This window comes from Gekko japonicus, unplaced genomic scaffold, assembly GCF_001447785.1.
Source record: "Gekko japonicus isolate JY-2015 unplaced genomic scaffold, Gekko_japonicus_V1.1 scaffold1411, whole genome shotgun sequence".
Classification (NCBI taxonomy): Eukaryota; Metazoa; Chordata; class Lepidosauria; order Squamata; family Gekkonidae; genus Gekko; species Gekko japonicus.
In genome coordinates this window covers 205,206-230,044 of record NW_015170323.1, presented here as the reverse complement: position 1 = coordinate 230,044, position 24,839 = coordinate 205,206, and the positions used below count along the sequence as shown (strand labels likewise).

General features: G+C 48.8%; 1 protein-coding gene across 3 annotated transcripts in view; it reads left to right on the top strand.

Annotated features, from left to right (window-relative positions):
- The first annotated feature begins 2,393 nt into the window (after nucleotides 1–2,393).
- The window catches only part of LSR (lipolysis stimulated lipoprotein receptor), a 47,745-nt gene continuing 25,299 nt past the window's right edge, over nucleotides 2,394–24,839 (top strand). For all 3 annotated transcript variants that reach the window (XM_015418091.1, XM_015418092.1, XM_015418090.1), the window contains exons 1-2: nucleotides 2,394–2,659; nucleotides 9,846–10,187. In XM_015418091.1, the coding sequence (XP_015273577.1) occupies nucleotides 2,587–2,659; nucleotides 9,846–10,187 (415 nt within the window). In that variant the 5' untranslated portion in view covers nucleotides 2,394–2,586. The remainder of the gene's footprint in view (nucleotides 2,660–9,845; nucleotides 10,188–24,839) is intronic.

Sequence of the window (24,839 nt, the reverse complement as noted above, 5' to 3'; positions counted from 1 at the left end):
GTAAATAAGACACATTTCCAAAATGTAGAGTTGCCAGCTCCGGGTTGGGAAATACCTGGGCGTTTTTGGGGTGGAACTTGAAGGAGGTGGAGTTTGGGGAGGGGAGGGACTTCAGTGGATGTAATGCCATAGAGTCCATTTTCCAAAGCCGCCATTTTTTTCCCAGGTGAATTGACCTCTGTTGCCTGGAGGTCAGTTGTAATCCCAGGAGATCTCCAGTGACTACCTGGAGGTTGGCAGCCTTGCAAATGTCTATCCCACTTCTCAGAAACCAACACAAGAAATCAGGGGTCATTTCGTAGAAAGAGAGGTGTGGGAGCTCATTAGCATACCTCATTAGCATAACTTATTTGCATAGGCCACACCCCCTGACATCACTGGAAGTGTGTCAGAAGGCAACACCCACTGCTCAGGCTCCACTGGACTGTTTTGGATTGCTAGCTATTGCGGGGGGGGGGACGCGCAGATCTGTCCTTGCAGAGGAGGGAGAGCTTGTACCTGAATAAAACTTGGTCTTAAAGGTGCCACTGGACTGTTTTGGACCGGGGGGCCATGGGGGTGACTCTGCAGCTTACCTGGCTGCTTCTTGCTCTGACTGAGGGCTGCTGGGAGCAGGGGGTGGGGCTTGTTGCATGTGCCCACCCCCTGGGCTCTTTACTGCCGGAGCTCCACTCCTGTGCGCTCCTGCAGGAAATGACCCCTGCAAGAAATTGTAAATGGCAAGATCATGAAATGCAGGAAGCGCAAGGTGAAATGAACCTATGTTAAATTTAAATGTATTCACGAAAAATACAGAGGCAAATGTGCAATTCAGGGACTGGAAACTAAGCTGGGTCAGACCTGGTAGCTGTTTGCTAGGGTTGCCAACTCTGGCTTGAGAAACACCTGTAGATTTTCAGGGTGGAGCCACAGGAGGGTGGGGTCTGTGGAGAAACTTCAGTGTAGTGCCAGAGAGACTGCCTTCCAAAGCGGCCATTTCCCCCCCAGGGTAACCGATCTCTGTCTCCTTGAGGTCAGTTGTAATCCCAGGAGATCTCCAGCCACCACCTGGGGCCTGGCAACCCTTGGACCACCAAAGAAGACCAGGGTTGCTGTGCAATGGAAAGTGCTCATTTTTTGCTCATAATACTGCCCAGTTAGCCACGTGCGGCGTTATGGCCCCCCCCCCAAGTAAAAAAGAAAGAAGTAAACAATTAAATTCAACATCTGTGTGGACATATTAGTGTTTTGTCTCTTTGTGATAATATTGTACACTATTCTTGATAGCAGGGCTTATTGGAATGTTTCATGTTTATAGACTGTACCTATCGGCTATTATCTTATAACGGCTGTGGGTTATGTGATTTCATTACTTCTGTTGTTTTGTTAGCTTGTATTCTGTAATATGTATTTGAATTCAATAAAATCTTTTTGATTTTTTAAAAAAATCTCTGGTTGATAATTTTTTTACTTGTGTCTGCATATTAAAAGTTTAAGCCCAAACTAAGGCTGCTAACTCCTGCTTGAGAGAAATTCCTGGAGATCAGAGAGTGCAGTCTGAGGAGAGCAAGTTTGGGGAGTTCAGGGGGAAGAAGTCTCTATGGTATACCTCCCAAATTGTCTATCCTCCCAAGTTGTCATTTTCTCCAGAGGAATTAATCTCGGTAGTGTGGTAATCAGATGTAATTCCAGAAGAACTAAACTCCGGGCCTCACTTTGAGATTGATAATCCCATTTTATCCTCCCCCCAGGGAAGCTGGGAATTTTACAGCAAAAAACACCACCATAATCAGGAAAGTAGCTGACATTCAGTGACCCCAGTTTGCAAAAACAAAGCTCTGTTCTTATTCAATTTAAACTATGACATCCCCACTCCGATTTTTTAAAATGAGTTGCTGACCAATGGAATAGCCTCGTGGCTCAACAGCCCTGATCTGGTCACCCAATCAGTCACGGCCTTTGGCACTTTTAAAAACCTCCCGTTCCCCTTATCTCTCCTGAGCGTTCCGAGGCAGTACCTGGGCGAGTCTACTTTCCTGTTAAGGGGAGGAATGGGCTGAACAAACTTTACCTACACCACCCCTTTCCCGACTCGATTGGCTGGTGCTGAATACATTACCCTAAGGGCTGAGGCGAAACCACCTTCATAATAGGGGGGAGGTGACACACAGGTGAGGTTCAGTTTTCCCCCTCTCCCGTTCATCCTCCTCGGTACACGAGAGGTCAGTGGCTAAAAAAACCAATAACACACACCCCGCTTTCCAAGTTTTGCAAGAACTGCCTCAGGAGTTTGCTTTCCTCCTCACTGTCCCCCCCCCCGCGGGGCGGAGTTGGTAGTGTCCGCCCTCTGGGACGAGGTGCCGCCAGCGATAGCTGCACCTGAGGCACGCGCAGAGTCCAGAGGGAGGCTCGGAGTCAAGTTGGTTTGCGGACGGACGTCGAGGAAAGGCGAGGCGGGAGGGGACGCACAAAAAAAAGTTCCGTGGAGGCTGAATCCACTCGAGGGGCTTTTCGATTCGCGCGCCCTCCCGCCTCCCCCCCTCTGCCTGCGGACCGCTTCTCAAGTCCGTGCGAGGGGAGGGGGGAAAGAAGCAAGAGAAGAAAGCCATGGAGGGTCGGGCGACACCGCGGCCGGCCATGCTGCCCCTTCTGTGGTGCCTGAGTAGCGTTTTGATCTTCGGTAAGTACACTTTGTGAGGGAGCGGGCGACGAAACACCCACCCCGTCTCGCCCCTCCACCCGCCTCTGAGGGGTCCTCCGCCTTGTCCCCCGGGGTCTCCCGCCTAGGGTGCAGGGGAGGGGGAAACTCGGTCGCTGATTGGCTGAAGGGGGCAGTTGTGCGTTCGCCCTCGTTCTCTGGGGCGCCAAAGGAATCCGCATGGGGGAAGGGTCTGGATCCTGGAATAATATTTTGGGATGTCCAGCGCTTCCCGAGGGGAGGGGGCCCTTGGTCACTTTCTTTTAGCGGGCGCGCCTGCCTCTTTAAATCGGCGTGACAGGCAGTGGTTCAACAGGTGCTGCCTTTGTGGGCCTCGAGATCGCGCGAGTGGGGAAGATACTCAACAGGTGCACGTTCCTCTTCGGTCACCTGTATGTTGCCAAAGGCTGCACCGGTTGAACTATGGCCTGTTGCATGGCTTTAAAAAAAAAAAAAAAAAAAAAAGCTGTGTCAGGGATTTTCCACTCTGGGAAAGAAGGCCAGAGTTGACATGAGACTCTGGGGTTGTTGGTTTTTTTTTGGCTGGGGGAGCTCTCCCCGGGCTGGCCTTGTCACAGAGGCGCTCAAATCGCTAAGCGAACAGAGGCCGTGGTGGCAGGATTGTTCCGCTTGCCTCCATTTCCTGGCTCCGCCGCTTCTCTGGAAGGGTGTGAGGTGTGTTTCTGTTTGCTGTGTGCCCTGGGGTGCCTTGTGGGTAGCTCTTAACAATGGTTGAGAATACTTGACCCTGCTTGGGTTTCTCAGACAAGTTCCTAGGTTTGTGTTGTGTAAAAACCCACGTTTCTCGGTGCCTTCCTTGCTATTCGAGAACTGGAAATGTGATGTTACAACAGGGAGTGTGCAGGCCCTGGGGGGGGGGGTCTGCTGGGGTGGTCTTCTTCCTCTTCTGTGCTTCACCTCACGCCATGGCCTTTTTAATCCTCTTTTGTAGCCCCTTTCGAAGGCCGGGAGGCTGCCCCTCCTCCCCTGCTTTTCCATACTCTGTCCCCATCTGAAATATAGAACATAATCCTCTTCCTCTTCTGTTTCTTCAACACCACCCTGTTTTGTTGGAGATCTGGTTGTTGCCCTCCTTTCCCCCATTTTTCCTCCCTCTGCCTCACATGTGGGCTCATTTCCCTTGCTTTGTCTGCAGGGTTGCCAGCTCTCCACCTGGAAATATGTCCTTTACTTTTAAAACTCCCAATGCGTTTGGAGATGAGGTAGCCACAACTTTCACTTATTCTGTCCTGCTTTTTTTTTCTACTTTAAAGACCCTCATGACAGGTCGAGGGGGGGGGTAAGTGGTAGTACCAAGTGGAGAACCTGCCATTGCCCCGTTGCCCCAGTACAGGGTAAGTCTCCAGGCTGAGACATGGCAATCTGGCTTACCTGTGCTGAAAGGCTTGTGCCTAAGGAAGGTCAGCCGTCTTGACCATCTGAAGCCGCTCCCTACCTGATGAATTCCTGGAAGCCCCGTGCCAGCAGTATGTACTGTGCTAGGTCCCTAAATACATCCTGCTTCTGGGGCAAGAGCTGGTGTTGTTGACAGAGTAGATCGGACTCAAGGACAAATTCCATTGTGGGGGTCTCGGAGAGGGGTTGTGGTGTAACAATTGAGGGTTTCTTCCACGTGGTAAGTCACCAGTTCCAGTCCTTTGCAATGCCGGTTAAAGGATCCCAAGGGGCAGGGTGGGGCAGTGTTAGGAAAGTCCTTTCTCTCCCAGAGACCCTGTGTTATGAAAAATATTACGTTCAGTGGCCCAATTGGGGTGACTCAGTATAAATCAACTTCATATGCTCAGGGATCAGGAGACTTCAGGGATCGTCTCAGTTCCTCTTTTCCAGTGTTCACGGCCCGTATGTTGCAGGGCAGGGTGTATCCTTGCACATTAGCCTTGTTCTTCAAAGGTAAACATGCAGCTCGGTCCCTAACTCCTTCTGGGAAGCCCTGGTTTCATGGCCTCTGGGGTAAGGTGGTACTTGGACGGAGCACTGATCCCCGTGTCTGAATGCAGAAGTCTAGGTTGGAGGTGCGGCCGTCTGCGGGGGAGCATAATTATTTTTTCTCTCCGGAAGAGTGATGTCTGATCTGGCTGGTGTGGCAGCGGTGACACAAGACGGCCGAAACTCCCTGCCCTTTGTGGGTGGGAGTTGATCTCTGCCAACCCCCGCCTCCCTTCAGGTTGGAGCGAAACCGCAGGAGCAAATAGACGGGAACCAGGAAGATTGCGAGTGCGCTGAATATGGGCATGCTTTGTTTCTGTGAGGATGAGGCGTCGATTGAAAACAAATATTTGTCCTGTTACTCAGACGGGAGAAAATGTAAAGGGTCAAAGGGAACCATGTTCCGCTTTTTCATTACTAACTGTGCGCAAGCTATTCATTGATAGGGTGGTGGAAAGTGAAAGCTGGTATGTCGTAGTGGTTAAGAGTGTCAGACTAGTATATGGGAGGCTCCAGGTTCAAATCCCCACTTGTGCCATGGAAGCTCTCTGGGTGACCTTGGGCCAGTCACCCTCTTTCGGCCTAACCTACTCCACAGGGTTGTTGAGAGCCAGTTTGGTGTAGTGGTTAAGAACGGTGGACTCTGATCTGGGAGAACTGAGTTTGATTCCCCACTCCTCCACGTGCAGCTGCTGGCGTGCCCTTGGGCAAGCCACAGTTCTCTCAGAGCTGTTCTCTCAAGAGCAGTTCCCTCGGAGCTCTCTCGGCCCCACCTACCTCACAGGGTGTCTGTCGTGGGGAAATTGTAAACCGCTCTGAGACTCCGAGTGAAGGGCGGGGTATAAATCCAATCTCCTCCTCTTCCTCTTCTTCTGATAAAATAGATGAATGATGCTTTGGGTCCCCACTGAGGATAAAAGTGGAGTATAAGTGAATTAAATAAATAAGTGCTGTCAAGTCATCGTATGACTTACGGCCACCTCATTAGGTTTTCAAGGCAAGAGTGGGACAGAGGTGGCTTCCCATTGTCTACCATCCAGGTGCTAACCAAGGCTGACCATGCTTCACTTCTGAGATCAGATGAGGTCATGCTAGCCTGGGCCATCCAGATCGGGGCATCCATTAGTATAAGGGAAAGTGTAAAGGGTCAAAGGGAACCATGTTCCGCTTTTTCATTACTAACTGTGCGCAAGCTATTCATTGATAGGGTGGTGGAAAGTGAAAGCTGGTATGTCGTAGTGGTTAAGAGTGTCAGACTAGTATATGGGAGGCTCCAGGTTCAAATCCCCACTTGTGCCATGGAAGCTCTCTGGGTGACCTTGGGCCAGTCACCCTCTTTCGGCCTAACCTACTCCACAGGGTTGTTGAGAGCCAGTTTGGTGTAGTGGTTAAGAACGGTGGACTCTGATCTGGGAGAACTGAGTTTGATTCCCCACTCCTCCACGTGCAGCTGCTGGCGTGCCCTTGGGCAAGCCACAGTTCTCTCAGAGCTGTTCTCTCAAGAGCAGTTCCCTCGGAGCTCTCTCGGCCCCACCTACCTCACGGGGTGTCTGTTGTGGGGAGAGGAAGGGGAGGAGATTGTAAACCGCTCTGAGATGCCGAGTGAAGGGCAGGGTATAAATCCAATCTCTTCCTCTTCTTCTGATAAAATGGACGAATGATGCTTTGGGTCCCCCCTGAGGATAAAAGTGGAGTATAAGTGAATTAAATAAAGAAGTGCTGTCAAGTCATGGTATGACTTACGGCCACCTCATCAGGTTTTCAAGGCAAGGGAGGGACAGAGGTGGATTCCCATTGTCTGCCTCCACGTAGTGACCTTGGACTACCATCCAGGTAGTCTACCATCCAGGTACTAACCACGGCTGACCATGCTTCGCTTCTGAGATCAGATGAGGTCATGCTAGCCTGGGCCATCCAGATTGGGGCGTTCATTAGTATAAGGGAAAGTAAAGGGTTGTGCCTGGGACCTTTTGGGGGAGGGCAGAAGTTAGCCCTGACCTGTGGTTACCTGAGGTAAAGGGGCAAGGGACACAAAGCTCCAAAGACCGACTTGCTGACCACCACTTGCTGGTTAGCGTTCTTCGTTTACGTGCTTTGGTGCCTCTTTGCTGGATTGATAGTTACTGATATTGAGCAGTGCTCGGTGGGTAACTTGGAAGCAAGGGCACTGGCTTGCAAGTGGAATACGGAATGGCTCATCACTGGCCCGGCTTCATTTCTGTGCGAGGAAGCTGAGCAGTCCGGACGGGAGGAAAACGTCCTCATTCATGGTGGAAAGTGCTGTCAGGTCACAGCCGACTTACGGCGACCCCAGAGGGGTTTCAAGGCAAGAGACTAACAGAGGTTGGTTGCCACCGCCTGCTTTTGTGTTGTGACCCTGGATTTCCTTGGGGGGCTCCCATCCATGTACTAACCGGGGCTGACCCTACTTAGCTTCTGGGATCTGACAAGATCAGGATACTTTGGCTATCCAGGTCAGGGTGTCTTTATTCATGCAGGCTTGTAAATAGCCACTTATCTGGTTCCTTGTGGCAATTACAAATTGCATCTAGGCCAGGAAACCTGCGTATCTCTCTCCCCCCCCCCCAAGATGGTTGATGTGCTGTGAAGATACATCTCTGTGGGCAGGCTTACTAATTTTGTGGACCGTTTGATTTACTTTGCAAGTAGGTTGTTGCATTGCCAAAGAGGAGTTATTTTGTATGCATAAAATACCCAGTGAGCCAGTGCGGTGTAGTGGTTAAGAATGTTGGACTAGTATCTGGAAGGCCCCAAGTTTGAGTCCCAGCTGTGCCGTGAAAGCTCTCTGGATGACCTTGGGCCAGTCCCACTCTCTCAGCCCAACATCCTTCACAGGGCTGTTGTGAGAGAAGGCAGTTTAAACTGCCTCCCCTCCCCTCCAAGGGCCGGGGTGTGCAGGAAAGCCAAGGGAAGGCACGGTGTGACCTAATATGCTAATGAGCTGTGCTGTCAGGGGTGTGGCCTAATATGCTAATGAGTTCCTGCTGGCCTTTTTCTACAAAAAAGCCCTATTTGTAAACACCAAGCAACAAATTAATTCTTTCATGACACAAGTGGGGACATTTGTATATTCCAATACAAAATCAGTGTCACTGATTATGAGGAGGGAGAGTTTGCACAACTACTTCCTTCACATGGTCTCCCTTGCAGATGACCAGGCAATCATGTGAGGGAGTGGAGCCGCCATGCTCTCTCTCCTTACCTACATGCTCAGTCAATGCATGGAATTGTCATGTGCACCGAGGTACTGTTGGCAATCATATGGTGGTGGAACTGTTACCCAAAGAGGCAGTATTCTATTTAATTGGGGGGAATTAGCTTTAGACAAAGCGAGAGGGGATAACTGGGATTCTCCACCTATGTATATGTGGAGCTTTCCCTTAGAGAACTCTCAAAATAAACCAGTCAGATGTTCAACTGGAAAGGGTTTTATTGAAATAGGAATAAAAGGGCAAAACACGCACATACAAACACATGGAAAACACACAAGCTAGCTAAGAGGAAATCAGGGAGGAGATGGGAGAAAGCAATTTCGAGGAAGGCAATAGTTACCAGCCTCAAAGAGCAAGGTCCGTGGAAGGCAGCAGCGAAACGACCAGCGTTTCATGGAGCAAAGTAGATAGGGCCCACAGGCAAGCAGGGATGTGAGGTATGGCACCAAGAACACTATAGGTAGACTATAGGTGCTAATGGTGCTTGATTACCTAAGTACCAGGAGGGAAAAGCTACCAGGTTTTGTGAACAGTGTTAAGTGTTGCTAAATTAGGGTGAGGGGAAGTGAGGCTGGGTGTGGATGAGGTTAATCCGAGGTGAGGAGATAGTTTTCTTGGGAGACCCATTTTCCTAAATAATGCCTCTCCTTAGGGTGGGGAGGAAATCATTAGCTGGCCAGTTACCCTTTCCTACCCTTCTAACCTGTATGTCCAGACTTGTCTCTGGCTAGCATCCATTTTCTGTCATTTTGTGCCAGGCAGTGTCTTGCCTTTATGATCTCTGTGATGGTCTTATGTAAAGGGTGTTTATGATTTTCTAGCTGTAAACTGCCCTTCAGCAAGAGGAGGGGTCTGACTGCGAACAATTGGTCTGACCTGGCAGGACTCTTTTTATGTTCTTATGATTCAGGTGACTGTACTCCAGTCCAGTGCTCCCTCTAAGCTGTGGAGGCTTGTGAGCAAAAATTCTACTCTGTGAGCCACTGGCATTAATGTTGTGAGCGAGCGATTTGGGTGCTGCATAAATTAGTTTGCTCTGGAGCCATCCTTCCTGAGCTAAGACAAAAAGGTGCGAGCCAGAGGCTACTGCACCAGTCCTGTCTTAAGAGTAGGTGGACAATTGGGCTCTAAAATGCTGGATCCGAAGAAGGCAGTCTTGCTGCGTGTGTCTTCAACCCCAAAATGTTTAGAAAGCAACACCCTTCCAATCAGGAGGAAAACAATCCTTTTGGGAATCTGTGGGTTGAGGCAGACAGACCAGAAAACAAGCCCGGTGGGGTTCCTTTCCTGTCCTCACACCCTAAAAATCTCTCCCTTCTTCTAGTTGGGGAAAAAATAATTACGCAGCTAATAATACATTTCCAGCATCCAAGTCCTACAGGATAAACAAAATTAAGCAAGAGACATTTCTCTTGCCTGGAGGTAGTGTGCATGTGTGTATGCCCGCTTTGGCAGTCCGTACGGGTGCTTGCCATAGCAAATATATGGCGACGAACTCTCCTTTCCGTAGGTTAGCTTCTATGTTTTGAAGGCAATGTACCCGAGCAAACCGTCTTAAATTCTTGGGAGGACGTTTCCTGCCATTGATCGCTGATGGCAGATTCAAACGAGGCTCTCCTTCCTTTTAGGGAAAAGGTGACGCTCAGTCTGAGCATTTAGAAACCGTGAGTGTTCCTCAGGGACATCTCACGTTTTGTTCTCAAGTGGCTTTTTGTTTGCCTGATAAAAGGAAACGAAAGAAGCCAAACTGGCTTTACCAGGCCTAAGGAATAGCTGCATGTTCCTGGAACGAGCTTGTTAATAAGCGTGAGGAAGGTTGGTTTACCCTCTGGACCGAATTTTGCACCCTGGGTTGTGGGGGAAAACTGGCTTGCAGCATTCCGAATGAATGCAGCGGAGATATATGTTTGGGGCGGGGGGTTTGAGTACGGCTGCCCCGCTCCGTGTGTCCTTCTGCTTGCCGTCTGATTCTCCTTTTCCATCCCCAGATCCCGCTGTCGCCGTCCAAGTCACGATACCGAACCCCTTCAACGTGGTCATCCTGTTCCAGCCCGTCACCCTCCAGTGCAACTACCAGAGCACAGTTACCGTGCCGCCGGTGGTCACCTGGAAGTACAGGTCTTACTGCCGCAGCCGCCTGACCGATGCCTTCAACCCCAGCAGCCAGGACAGCCAGATCACCAGCCAGCTGCAGCAGAACAACCCCGGTTACAACCCCTACGTGGAGTGTCAGGACAACATCAGGACCGTGCGGGTGGTGGCTTCCAAGCAAGGCAACACGGTGACCCTCGGGGAATTTTACCAGGGCCGGCGCATCACCATCACCAACGGTAACTAAGATGTGTCGGCAGGTCTCGCGTAAACTGAAGCAAGCTAGACACCTAAGGGAGAATCGTCTGTAGTCGATCAGGGAGGGATGCTTCGTCAGGGTTGGGTATTCATGTCACATGTGACTCACATGAGTGTTTGGTGTAGTGGTTAAGTGTGCGGACTCTAATCTGGGAGAACCGGGTTTGATTCCCCACTCCTCCACTTGCACCTGCTGATGTGACCCTGGGTCAGTCACAAGCTCTGGCACAGCTGTCCTTGAAAAAGAGCAGTCTCTGTCAGAGCTCTCTCAGCCCCACCCACCTCACAGGGTGTCTGTTGTGGGGAGGGGAAGGGAAAGGAGTTTGTAAGCCGCTCTGAGACTCCAAGTTAAGGGCGGGGTATAAATTCAATCTCTTCTTCTTCTTCTTTTGTAGTCTGGTTCCTTGCATGGACTGTTTGGCAGGGCCAATCTAAAAAGCAGGGGCCCCGTGGTACCCAGTACTGGGCTCCCAACTTTTTTTTGCAGGGGGTGGAGACTGCCGTTTGCTCTGTTCTGCCCAGAGCAGAAAATAAGGAGCAAGGATTTATGAATTTGGTTCTCTGCTGCAGATCTTCAGCATTTTGCATTGTTTCCTCGTCGTTCTCTCTCTGCCTCTTTCTAGGTGTTAGGTTACGCAATACTGCCTTCTTGAAAGAAATGTTAAATTGGTGCTTATATATCAGAAATGATAAGACTGTGAGCCAGAAGTCTCCAGGTTCAAATTTCGTCTCGGCTACTAATTTATAAGGAAGCTCTTGGCAAACCTGTATCCCCCCTGCCTTGTATGGTAATAACACTAGTCTCTTTCAGTAATGCTTCTATTTGGTAAGGTAATACGTATGAGAGTGATTTGAACACTGAAAGCGCTGCCAAAATACTAGCAACTTCAGTTCTTTGCCTGGGTATTCTGTTCTGAGCTTCCCCTGTCTTTAGGAGCTCTGTACCTGCAGCTAAATTGATAGCGCTGATAATGCCCAACGCTTGAATTTCTGTCCAGCAGCAATGAAGGTGTCTTGGGGGGCAGAATGCACATTGTTTACGCGGATTGACACTGTATATACAGAGATCCTAGTTTTTATTTCAAAGGTCTCCAGAGAGAGCCTTAGTTGTGGTGCCTCCGCACACCCAGTGCCCGTGTGTGTTGGGGCAGAGTGTCTGATCAGAAGGCCGGCCGAGCCTAACACTAATACAAACTGCCCGTCTGCTGATGGAGAAGCCGGGACAGGGAGAAGGGATGGAATCTGGTCGCGCCCAGCTGTTTTGTGCTGAGCCGAGGGAGGAACCCAGGAGAAATTCTGGCCCTTTGCCTGCTGGTCTGCTTCTGCTGCCGTCGCGCAAACCTCCTGCAGTCTCCTGCACTGGTATGATCAGCAGGTTTCCAAGAGCAAGCTGATCTCGTGAAAATTTACAAGAGGGGAAAAAGGCAAGGGAGTTTGGCTCCCAGCAAACATGTCCTCTTAGTCCAGTTCTTCTTTTATTTATTTATATTATTTACTTGGGATTTATATCCCGCCCTACCCAAACGGCCCAGGGCGGCGAACAAGCGGCAACGCTGGAATAAAACATAAATTACATTAAAACATCAATAAATACAAACTAAATGGTGCTCTACAGTTCATTAAATTTCCAAGATGCTCGATGTCCCTCATTGGCGGCCGATGGTGTAATAGCGTGAGCGCCAGGGGTGATGTTCCTCTTCCGGGCGACGTCTACCCCCTCCCAGGAACCAGGGTAGATGGTAAATCAAGCCACGATGGTGGTATAGTGGTGGCAGCGGCTCCTACTCGAAAGCCTGGCGGAAGAGCTCCGTCTTGCAGGCCCTGCAGAACTGTACAAGGTCCCGCAGGGCCCGGATCTCCGCCGGGAGCTCATTCCACCAGGTAGGAGCCGCCACCGAAAACGCCCTGGCCTTGGTTAGGGTATCCCCGGGGCCCGGAACCTCAAGGAGGTCGAGACTCCCCGATCGCAGCGCTCTTGGGGGAACATACGGGAAGAGGCGGTCCCTTAGGGTCCAGTGATTCCCCCCCCCCAACAACAAATGGACATGGCGTCAAAAGATCCATCTCTCTGTTGGCTGTGGTCTAGAGCCTTCCCTCCTCTCTGTGTCCAGGAATTCAGGCACTTGACCCCTGGGGAACACCTTGGGGGAAGGCTCTTAGAGCTCATTCTGACCCACTGCTGTTTCTTCTGCAAGGATTAAGCGGGGGGGGGGGCAACCATCAGTAAGGACGGTATCTTACCCTGAGCTTCTGAAATGGGAAAGGTGAGCCGTGTTGTGGTAGCGTTCCCAATTTTGTGAGTGTGGGTACTGCTAGAGGTGTGAGATTCCCTGTGGTTAGGTTGGAGAGAATACCGTGGTAAGGCTTGTAGGTGTACTGCTTGAAGAATGTTGTCGTTTTGGCTGATCCAAGGCTACGAAGAGAACTTTTTGTGAACCCAAGCTGCAGGAGCCTTTCTTTGTGATCTACATCTTGTTATGGAACTTTAACTTACTTTACCCAGCTATAATTGATGGACTAAAGCCCCTGTAGGCCAGATGTGTCAATGTCATAATGCCCCTGTATAAACTGATGGTGCGGCCTCATTTGAAATACTGTGTGCAATTCTGGTCACCACACCTCAGAAAGGCATTGAAAAAAGTGCAGAAAAGGGCAACTAGAATGATAAAAGGGTTGGAACACTTTCCCTATGAAGAATGGTTAAAGTGCTTGGGGCGCCTAAGCTTGGAGAAACGATGACTGAGGGGTGACATGATAGAGGTTTACAAGATTATGCATGAGATAGAGCAGGTAGAGAAAGGAGTACTTTTCTCCCTTTCTCACAATGCAAGAACTCGTGGGCACTCAGTGAAATTGCGGAGCAGTCAGGTTAGAACAGATAAAAGGAAGTACTTCTTCACCCAAAGAGTGATTAACACATGGAATTCACTGCCACAGGAGGTGGTGGCAGCTGCAAGCATGGACAGCTTCAAAAGGGAACTGGATAAACATATGGAGCAGAGGTCCATCAGTGGCTATTAGCCAGAGGGTATAGATAGGAACTTCCAGGCTGGGGCAAGTGATGCTCTGTATTCTTGGTGCTTGGGGGGGGCAACGGTGGGAGGGCTTCTAGTGTCCTGGCCCCACTGGTGGACCTCCTGATGGCACCTTGTATTTCTGGCCACTGTATGACAGAGTGTTGGACTGGATGGGCCATTGGCCTGATCCAACATTCGCTTCTCTTATGTTCTTATGATCTTTATCAAAGTCAAATAAGGACAAAATGGCTGTTTGCAGTTGATCTTGTGCCGAAATACAACGTAGAGAAGATGATGATCCTTTCAGGCTAAAACGTTGTAGTCTTTGTAGATCAAAACCAGTGCTTTGAATTGTTCCCACCTGTAGGAAGGCAGTACAAACCTGTATAATACACTCAGTTATTTTAATGTATTTATATTCTGCCTTTCTGTCAAGATGTCCCAGGTAGTTTTCAGTTTAAAAGACGAAATGAGGATTTAAAACAATCCACAGAAGAACTGGTCTCGGGGCATTGATGGAGTTGTTGATATGAACTTCCTGGCCTGTCCATATTTTGCATGCTTTACACGTTCTGATGATTCATTGCTTCACTTTTTTAAAAAACCTCAACACTCAGTCTTGCAACTAACAGCTCCGTCTTACAGCCAGCAGCCAAAATATTTGGGAGCTGTAGCTAAGGATGGGGAGCTCTTCTGGTCGAGCCAAAACTTCTTCGTTCCGAATCCAAACACAAGATCCGCTGAACCGTGCCAAACCTCCAAACTGTTCCTTGTTGCCCATGAATGGGGTCTCCAACCTTGTTGAGCCTGCGGGCACTTTGGAAATTCTGATGTGTGGTCGTGGGCGCAACCACAAAATCGCTGCTCCAGGAGGTGGAGCAAACATCTAAACGGCTGGCACAGGAGATGGAGTCCAATGGAGGCAAAAATGGCAACGAGATCAGCATTTAGTGTTTCAGGGAGGTCAGAAGTCCATGGCCGGGCACAGCTTGTGACAACATGTTTCCAAACTCAGAAGCTTTATGTGCTGTTCCGTCTTGCCTGGCCTCCCCCAAAACCACCAAATTTATAGCGCGATAACAGAAGATTTTCTTTTTTCTGTCCTCTGCCACAGAACTTGACTCATGTGGGGGGGGGGGAGCCCTTTTGAAACATCTGTGATACTTGTAGCATCGTTTCTTTTCCTACCAACCCGCTGTGGATTAAGGTGTCGAATCCTGACTGCCGGTAAAGTGCTGAACAGCCGCCCTGTAACCAACATTTTAAAATGTTCTTAATAACATCCTTGCAGCGCACTTTTCACGCTTGCAGCAGTTTTCTAAATGCCTGGTTGTGCTTCTGACGAGGGCAGAGAGGTTCAATTAAAACCTCACGCAGCTTGGGCCGATCCAGTCGCGGAAGCCACCGGCCCGGGAATGTGCTTACCTTGCAGGCGTTGCAGTGTTCTGGAGCAGGGCTGGGCTTCTGACGGCTCATGGCACGAATGTGGAGATGGCTTTTAAAGAGGGCGAGGTAGATCCATCAGTGGCTGCCAGCCAAGTTGACTAAAGCATAGCACTATGTGAAGATGCAGCGAGCCAGTGCTAGAAGGACAGCATGAGAAGAAGACCTTCGTCCGGGCGTCCCTAGCACAGTGCCTCCCAACACCTTTTCTGGCGCCTGCTGAATGTTTTTACAAAGTGGGCAGAGCTGGGTAGGGCTTTTGCCCAGCATGGCTTCTGATTGACTATTGGAGATTTGGTTGGCTGTGCAGATTTTTTAAAATGTTGCTTTGGCAGCAGCTGCTACCACAGCACGAGGATCTGCACGGTGGTACTGAAGTTAAGCTGTGGCAATTGTTTTGTGGCTGGCTCGCCCCTCCTGTGGCAGCCATTTTGTGGCTGCACCCACCGTGCCGTGTCAGAATTCCAAAGGGGCCTGCAGGTTCAAAGAGGTTGGGGTCCCCCTGCCTTTAGTCGCTATGCCCTGTTGGTTGGCGCACTGTGTGAAGCAGTAAGCTAAGCTAGGTGGACCACTGGTCCGATCCCACAGGCTCTGTTCCTGTTCTTATTGTGGTCCATTCAGCGGTTGCATCTGGCCTTTCTGTCAAACGTCAGTCCAGATGTGATGGTACACATCTGCTCTGGGTTTGCCAGTCCCCAGGTGAGGGCGGGAGGAACCCCCGATTTTTTGGGCTCCGGCCCACCACTGGCCAACTGGCTGGCAGGGGAAACCCCACCCCCAAACAGCGATGGTGGCAACATGTGATGTCACTTCCGGAAGTGACGTCATTGTGTCAGTGACATTGGGGGTGACGTTCTGTTTTTTTGGGCAAAACTCTATGGTGTGTAGCCATTTTTACCATAGAGTTTTGCCCCGAAAGTGGAATGTTGCCCGGATGTTGGCGACACGATGATGTCACTTCTGGAAGTGATGTCAGCGCGTTGCTGATACCCCTGCCCACCCCATGGAGCACCCCACCGGCAAGAGGAAGGCACCTGGCAACCCTAATCTACTCACAGTTTCGTTTGCAGTTGATAAGAGCACTGTTTCTTTAAACATTGTATGAGGCACAGATAACATATCTTGGGGGGGGGCGCTTTATGTATAATGTTCTAGCCATGCCTGAATGCATGTGCCCCCATTTAACTAGCACACTTCCGAGGTGGAATGATGCAGTGAAGTGGGATGAACTGGACCATGGCAGGTGCCAGGGTACTGCGTTTGAATGCTCCCTTACATGAAAAGCTCCCTTCTGGAAACATGTCGTCCATGAAAAGCTCCAGTCCAGAAGCATGTTGTCCCAAAAGCTCCCTTTGAGCAGATCGTGTGCTTGTAGTGAACCAGCTGGGCTGGAATGTTTCCCTCTGCCGCATCAGTTTTTTATATAGTTTTTTTAAAAAAATTTTTTTAACCTGGGTGGTTGTTCAAAAAGTGGCTTTCCCTATAGTGCAACACTCTTGGGATTCTGCATTTCCCTTCTCCTGCATGTGTCTACCAGGCCTGATTAAGTTTCTGCGCCTTGCTGGTGGCTTGTGAACAGAGGCAAAATGTTTATGAAAGAACTGAGTCGGGGAGCAAAATACACTTCCAGTCCCCAGACCATCAACTGGAGAACAGAGTGGTCCCCAAGAATATGGAAGCTGGCTATTTTTGTGGGAGCCGAGTATATGTAGTGGCTGCTTTCATGAGGACTACTTAGTGTCTTCACTGGATCCTAAATAGTCTAGATCCTGCTTGCCTTAGGGAGTGCTGGTGTCCCAGACTAGAATCAAGTCCAGTATTCATGGAAGTAATAAACTTCCGGAACCAAGGTGATCTTGTCACTGTATGATCCTTCTGAAAACAAGTTACAGGCCTTAGAGCAGTGGTGGCGAACCTATGGCACGGGTGCCAGAGGTGCACTCAGAGCCCTCTCTGTGGGCACGCGTGCCATCGCCCCAGCCAGGCCCAGACCTTCATTAAAGTGTCGAATTCTCTGCCAAATAATTTTAAGCAAATGAAAGTATTTGGGATTGCTTTCCTTACTTTGTTTGGATCATTTTAAGTTAATGTATGAGTTGTTTTTTCTAAAGTAAAACCTCAGTATTCATGTTAAATTGCCATGTTGGCACTTTGCAATAAATAAGTGGGTTTTGGATTGCTGTTTGGGCACTCGGTCTCTAAAAGGTTCGCCATCACTGCCTTAGAGAATTGGCAAAGGTGAGTCATTTTTTCTCTCCCATTGAATTAGGCTGTGATGCCTCCCCCCCCTTTAAAATTCTCTTGATTTTATTTTTTTATTGTAAATCAAAAAGAAGAAGAAGAGGAGATTGGATTTATACCCCGCCCTTCACTACCCAAAGGAGTCTCAGAGCGGCTTACAATCTCCTTTCCCTTCCCCTCCCTATAACAGACACCCTGTGAGGTAGGTGGGGCTGAAAGAGCTCTTTGGAGAACTGTCCTTGAGAGAAGAGCTCTGAAAGAACTTGTGACTGACCCAAGGTCACACCAGCCACTGCATGTGGAGGAGTGGGAAATCAAACCCGGTTCTCCCAGATTAGAGTCTGCACTCCGAACCACTACACCAATCAAACCCCAAACAAGAAATAAAAATATAACAAAACATAACATAGGTGGCAAGTCTACAGATTAACCTCTATAAGAAGGTTTCCAAGTATCTAAAAATATATCCAGGCACAGTTGTCATCTACATAAAATATATTCAAATCTTGATAAGGCTGTAAAGCCCTCAGTCCATTGCTGGCTGCATAGTGCTTCCTGGAATAAGTGGTAACGAAGAGAAGAAAATGAGCACCAAATTATAGCACTGCTGTAATCGAAATGTAGCTGCCAGACTGAAATGTAGTGGTGATTGACTTACAAATTCATGCTGGGAGTCTGCAGCTGATTTGCATAATTTCATGACCTATAATTAGCAATTACACTGATCTGAACAATTCGTTAGTGTGGCAGGCGTCAGACTGCAACAGGTAATGCATGTTGCCTGGATACTTTGGTCAGCCAAAAATACAAAAGCAGCCTTGAAGAGTGTAAACAGAATCTGTTTTTTACAAAAATATTTATAGTGATATTATATAAACTAACATGAAAACTACAAAGTGCATTATTACATTAAAAGACATACAAAATACAAGTGGGAAATAAACCCTGCTGAAATACAATCTTTTTTTACATGTGTTGAGTGTGTGTGCACCTAGAAGTCATGGTGACCTCTGGTGACTGAACCCTGCTGGGGGCCTATAGGATATTCAGAGAGGTGGCTGAATAAAGCCTGCCCCCACCTCCTGACTGCTGGTATTCCAAGGAGGTCTCCCATCCAAGTACTTGCCAGAGTTGACCCTGCTTAGCTTCTGAAATCTGACAAGATCAGGCTTGCCTGGGCTATCCAGGTGAGGGCCTGAAATCCAATCTTAAAGGGACTGAGCCAATAAACAGTCCTCATAGGCCGAAAGAACAAGCAGAAACATTCTCTGCAACAGCCAAAGACAAGTCACTTGGAGCATGAAGACGTCAAGGTTTGTAATACACGACAAGCCTGTTTCAAATCGATCTATCTCAAGCTAGTCACTGCCGGACACTTGCCACCATGTGCTTGTGAATTCTTGGAAACTAGTGAAAGTCCCACAAGCCTTATGAAGACTTAACAGCTTGATCAAGATGTCAGTTCGAAACAGGCCTGTTGTGTATTAAAAACCTGATTCTGTTTACATTTTTCAAGGTTGCTGTTGTATCTTTGGCTGATTACATTGTCGACAACCTTCGCCTTGTTTGTTGGATTCTTTGGTGGCACTCTGCATTTTTAAGCTTAACATGGCAGGGGGAGAAAAGATTGAACCACTTTTACTCTTTAGGTGACCGTGGGATGGAAGGGGAGAAAATGCATGGGGCCTTTTACATGCACTTTATTTTTATTTTTCTCTCGATTGGCTTTGCCATTCAGTTTTTAAGCACCGTGATACTATGAGGGCCTGGCTTGATTTTTTTTTGAAAGGGAAGGGATCCCAAAGCTTGGTTCTTGGACGACTAACCCTGCTCCGCTCCTCCACGTGAAGCCAGCCGGGTGACCTTGGGTCAGTCACAGCTCTCTCAGAACTCTCTCAGCCCCACCTACCTCACAGGGTGTCTGTTGTGGGGAGAGGAAGGGAAGGCAGTTGTAAGCCTCTCCGAGACTCCTCTGGGTAATGAAGAGCGGGGTATAAAACCAACTCTTCTCTTTCTTCTGCTTTCTCTGCAGGTCTCTGTAGTCAACAGGCTATAGCCCTGTAGAACTCTTCTTGCTGTTCATGAGGCCCAGCCCTGAGCATCGGAGGGGGGGGGGGAGATTAATAAGGTCATGTAATCTTATAACCTCCCAAGTGCCGTCCATACATGGGTTGTTTCAGCAGGTAGAAGGCGAATCCTCTCCTTGCAGACTCTCTTGCAATGCTGTGTTGGCAGCAAGTGCTTGCTCTGGCAGGTTTCCCTGGCTCATGTTTGCAGAATGTTGGGCAAGCCGAGAGTCCATGAATACGGTTGGGGCAGGATAGGGGAGGGGCTTTGGTTTAGTGCTCGCCACGCAGAAGGTCCCAGGTTCAGTCTCCAGTTTGACAAAAGGATCAGGTTTGCAGAATGGTGTCAAAGCTCTCTGCTTGAAGCCCTGGTGAGCTGCTGCCAGTCTGAGTAACCAGTATGGACTTCGATAGAACCAGGGGTCTTGCTGGGGAGAAGTCTGGTTCATGTGTCCATGTGGCTGTGCGCCTTTGACCGCCTTCCAGCACATCTTGTGCTTGGCATTTGCTCTTGCTGGTTCCACGACGTTAGTGCACCATCAATGTCCTGCTTCGAATATCACCTCCAGCATTAACTGTCTAGGTGAGCTTTCACAAGTGGTTCTTCTCTCTATCCACACTGGCAATATGCGGATGATGACATCTTCCACGGCTGTCGTAGGGAGAACGGGAGAATTCTTGCACAGCGCCCGAAGCATCCTGAGGTGGAAATTGGTCTCCACATGACCAAACACGGACACTTGACAGTGTCCCCCAGCAGAGTCTTTTGTCATTTCACACCTTATTAGCGACACTCTTGTTGTCTACTGCTTCCTTTGCTCTCCCACCCTTCCTTGAGTGCCCGGTCACATGCACTTACACTGAATCCAGCCCCTTGGCCCATCAAGGTCAGGATTGTCTACTCAGGACGGCAGTGGCTCTCCAGGGTCTCAGTGGAGGTCTTTCATATCACCTCCTACCTGATCCTTTTTTAAAAACTGGAGGTGCCGGGGATTGAACCCTGGATCTTCTGCATGCTACGCAGATGCTCTACCACTGAGCCATGGCCCTCCCTGTAGTCTGGGGGCAGCTTGCCCATGCGGACAGAAAAAAGGGTGAACCATCAAGGTCAGGAATGTCTACTCAGGACGGCAGTGGCTCTCCAGGGTCTCAGTGGAGGTCTTTCATATCACCTCCTACCTGACCCTTTTTTAAAAACTGGAGGTGCCGGGGATTGAACCCTGGGTCTTCTGCATGCTACGCAGATGCTCTACCCCTGAGCCACGGCCCTCCCTCTAGTCTGTGGGCAGCTTGCCCATGCAGACAGAAAAAAGGGTGACCTTTATTGGCACTTGTGGCTTAAAATCAGTGTTCTATGTAACTTCCAATGCAGAGAGGAAGAGGAAGAGATTGGATTTATACCCCGCCCTTCACTACCCAAAGGTGTCTCAGAGCGGCTTACAAATGCCTTTCCCTTCCCCTCCCCACAACAGACACCCTGTGAGGTGGGTGGGGCTGAGAGAACTCTGACACAAACTGCTCTTTTTCAAGGACAGCTGTGCCAGAGCTTGTGACTGACCCAAGGTCACATCAGCAGGTGCAAGTGGAGGAGTGGGGAATCAAACCCGGTTCTCCCAGTTTAGAGTCCGCACACTTAACCACTACACCAAACTGGCTCTCCAGTTTATGATCCTGAGTCTCCGAGTCCTAATCTGACTCTGTCCAATGCTCCAGTATTTTTCATCCTTCCCAGAGTTGAGGTCTGCCTCAGACTCTTTAGTGGAACCCACCGAGTCCATGACGCTGATGTCATGTGACAAGACATTGGGGAGCCAAAGTCATGTGACAAGAGTTGGGGAACTGAAGTTTTCACTGGAGTAGCATCCAAGGCCAGGGCAGTGGGTGTTAGAGCAAGAGGGCAAAGTGCCTTCAAGCCGCAGCTGACTTACGGCGACCCCGTAGGGTTTTCAAGGCAAGAGACGTTCAGAGGTGGCTTGCCATTGTCTTCCTCCGCAAAGCGACTCTGGACTTTCTTGGCGGTCTCCTGTCGTTGTACGAACCAGGGCTGATCCTGCTTAGCTTCCGAGATCTGATGAGATTGGGCTGGCCTGGGACTGGAAAGCACCCCTTGAGTTCCAGGGCAGGTGTTCTACCTTCTCAACCTATGGCCAAATACAGGGAAGGAGAGGGGTGCCCTTGTACGCTGTCTTTACCCACTGGCAGCAAGTCCTTCCAAAAAGCACCCCAAAGCATATAGTGGCACTGTAGGGGCTCACAATGCAGAACGTATTGAAGACCACTGCACTGAGTGTATTGAAGACCACTGTGGTGTACCACCCTCGCTCTCTGGCTTTCACAGACTTTTAGCCTCCTTATGTCCATTCTTCCATTCCCTTCAGATGGAAAAGGAGGGTGCAGAAGCACCCAAATCAACATCTCTTTTGCATGTTTGGTCAGCTGAGTGTGATTCACTGTCGAACTTGGAATGTGGTGCCTTGGGGAAGCTTGCCTTTGTGAGTTTCCTGTTTAATCCTGGGAGTGTTTTTCCCCTTGGCAGGGTGTGGCGTCTTGCCTCTGCGTGAGTTCTGGGTTTCCTTTGTCCTCCGTCCCGAACAATGCACGTTCCACCAGTTGAGAGGGGCATGCTATGGCTGTATATTTAAAATCTCCTTGCTGTGTTGAGTTTGCAAAGATCATTCAGGCTAAAAACATGGGCAGGATCTTGTTTTAAGAGCCAGACAGAACCCTGGCGTATTTAAAATCTCCTTGCTGTGTTGAGTTTGTAAAGATCATTCAAGCTAAAAACGTGGGCAAGAACTTAAGAGCCAGACAAAACCCTGGCAGAGCGACTGGGTTTAAAATCTGTGCTAAAAAGGACAAATGTTTACTTTTTAAAAAAAAACACGGTCAGTGGAGGAGCAGAGAAAAGAACTATCCATGAGACACGGGAACAATTTGGAGTCTGGGGAGAGGATTGGGAATAATACAGGGTGAAGGAAGTTCTGCCTACTCTCTCTAGTTTCATTGGGGGATATTTCTCATTGTCCTTTTCACGTTTATTTTGATATGCACAGACAGGGGTAAAGAAGTTTGGGAGGAACGAAAGCTCAGTGTAGGACTCAAATCGACAGTGTTCTTTAGGCTGGAGAGAGGAGGAGGTCTCATCCTGTCCTTTTTTTATCCTCAGGAACTCATAGCAAATACAGGGCAATAAGCTTTGATGGTGTAATATAAAAAGACTGAGAGAGCTTTTGCGCTGGTGTGTCCCAAAGACACTTAATTTCTGGGATTTTATGATTTTTTGCAACCCCCAGTTCTGCAAGTGTGTTGTAGGAAGCCATAGTGATGCCCTTTTCTTCATATGAACCGGTTATACGCTGCATTGCAAGACAGAGGGATGGAGAGCCATAGCCTTCCAAGGTTCTGAGCAGCATAGAGGCTCGGCTTGTCTAGTTGCTGTTCACAGAGGCAGCTGTGGGCATACTTTGCCCTAAAGAGATGACGCTGTGGTGCTTCCGGACGCATTTCCCACCATTTTCCTACGCTCCTGTTTGTGGTTCTCGAATGTGGGAAGCTTGGAGACAGGGTTCCTCTTCTACTGGAGAGTCAGCCTGCTGTATTAGTTAGAGTGCATGTTAAGCTAGATTCCGTTAGACCTGGGTTCCAGTCCTCCCTCTGCCATGGATGCTTACTGGTTTGACCTTGGGCCACACACACCCTGTCTCGCCTACACCAAGGGTTGTTGTGAGGATAAAATGGAGGCGAGGAGAATGATGTGAGACGCTTTGATTTCCCACTGGGAAGAAAAGTGGAGTATAAAGGAAGGAAATAAAAAATGAACAGGGTGAGGTTGTTTGTGCAGGGATTCTTTTTGTGCTGGCCCCAGAGAAGTCTTGCTCGCGCCCTGGTTGTAATGATTTCATGTGTTGGTGTGTGTGTGTTTCTTTAAACGTTTAGTGTGACTGCAGTCATGTAAGGAGAGTGATAGAGGGAGATAAGTGTGATGTGATTGGCTGATGACTGAGAGTGCGGGAGGAGAGATATCTCTGAGGTGATTCTGTGTTCTTGAAGAGACAGGTGTGGAGAGTTTTTTGTGAGAGTCTGTATGACAGAGGAAGAAGTTGGAGTTTAGCCTGTGTGGCTATATGAGCAAGAAAGTTTCATCTGTGTGGCTAAGGGCAAGAGAGTTTAGCCTGTGTGGTTATGAGAAAGAGAGTTTAGACTGAGTTTTGGTTTTTGAGAGACTGTGTATGATGCCAAGCTTTGTCAGTTATATTTTCCTTCTTCAACATCAGTTCAAAAATCCCCAGAAACTTATTTTGTTCTTTTATAAATAAATAAATCATTATTTGTTTAAACTTATCCCAGCAATCAGTACAGTCCTTCCTCAGGGCCACATAGTCCTTTGAAGCGCCCAGACCCTGGGTCATTCTACCAAAATACAGAGATTTGGAATTTTTAATTCCTGGTGGCAGCAGAAATCAAAGTTCAAGTACACAGAGTGTGTTTTAAAGGAGAAACAGTCTCCCCAATAAGCAGGACACGACACTGGCGTTCTCTTCATTCCCAATAGTAATGCCCTTGGTCCTTTTCCTTGTGAGTTTTCACATCCTTTAGCTCTCATGCCTATAAGGTTTAACACAGGGTTGTTGAACTCATTTGTTACAAAGGCTGGATCTGACATAAATGTCACTTTGTCGGGCCAGGCCATGTGTGCTATAAAATGTAATTCCAGGTACCGGAGATATAAACTTTATAAAGGACACAGACAAATTAACAATATTATTTTTTATTCAAAATACAAACATGCTTAAAACATTAACACTCTTACAGTATTTCCTTCCAGTATCTCCCTAATGCTCTCCCTCCTACTTCCACCGCCTGTTACACATTCACACTTGGACAGTATACAGGGACATAATGCACAGCCTCTGTCATATGGCAATAAAGGTAATGACCAGTTGCTCACAGGCTGGATAAGAGCTCTGGACGGGCCAGTTCTAACCTGCAGGCTCATATGCCCTGGCCAACAAAAATGTCAGTATCTTATATGTGAAGGCTGATTTTAATTGGGGCAGACGCAACTTTAGTTGTTGTGGTTGGGAGATAAAGCCATTCTGTTCCTTATGTGGAGGCGACTTTGGTGTTGGGCATGTTTCCTGTCTTAAGGAGTTGAAAAACGAAAATATTAAACTGCTTCTGACTGCCGTCGGAGGCAATGAACTGCAGGTAGCTCGCTGTCCATGCCGCCCCCTGGCTCCAGCTGAGAATCTTCAGCTTCCGTCGCTGTGGCTCTTGGCGGGGTTAGGGGTGTATCCAGGCACCCCCTTGCTCCAGCTGAGAATGCGTACAGAAACACCTGCCACATCTTAGTTATTATGAGTTGCTGGGCAGAACGTGCACAGGACAGCCATTCTGCAGTTACCTCATTGGCTGCCCATCAATTATCAGCTTCAATTCAAGGTATCGGCCAGAATCACCCACCTATCTCTAAAGTGCTAAGTTTCAAGAATTTCAGTGAATACAAGATTGTCTGGGGTGGAATAGGTCTGGATAAGGAGGGGGTGTCAAGAGCGAAGTGTGAGGAGGGAGGGGCAAGCAGTACAAATGGAAGTGAAACTTTTTGAGCAGGATACTCCAGAAATCTTGAGATCTTTGTGACTGTGTCCTCATGGATGTTCAAACAAATGCAAGACTGCGTATGCTATATAACGTTACTGTTTTAGTCAGGGGTCGTTTCGTAGAAAAAGAGGTGCAGGAGCTCATTAGCATAACTCATTATCATAACTTATTTGCATATGCCACACCCCCTGACATCACCGGAAGTGTGTCAAAAGGCAACACCCACCGCTCAGGCTCCACTGGACTGTTTTGGATTGCTAGCTAT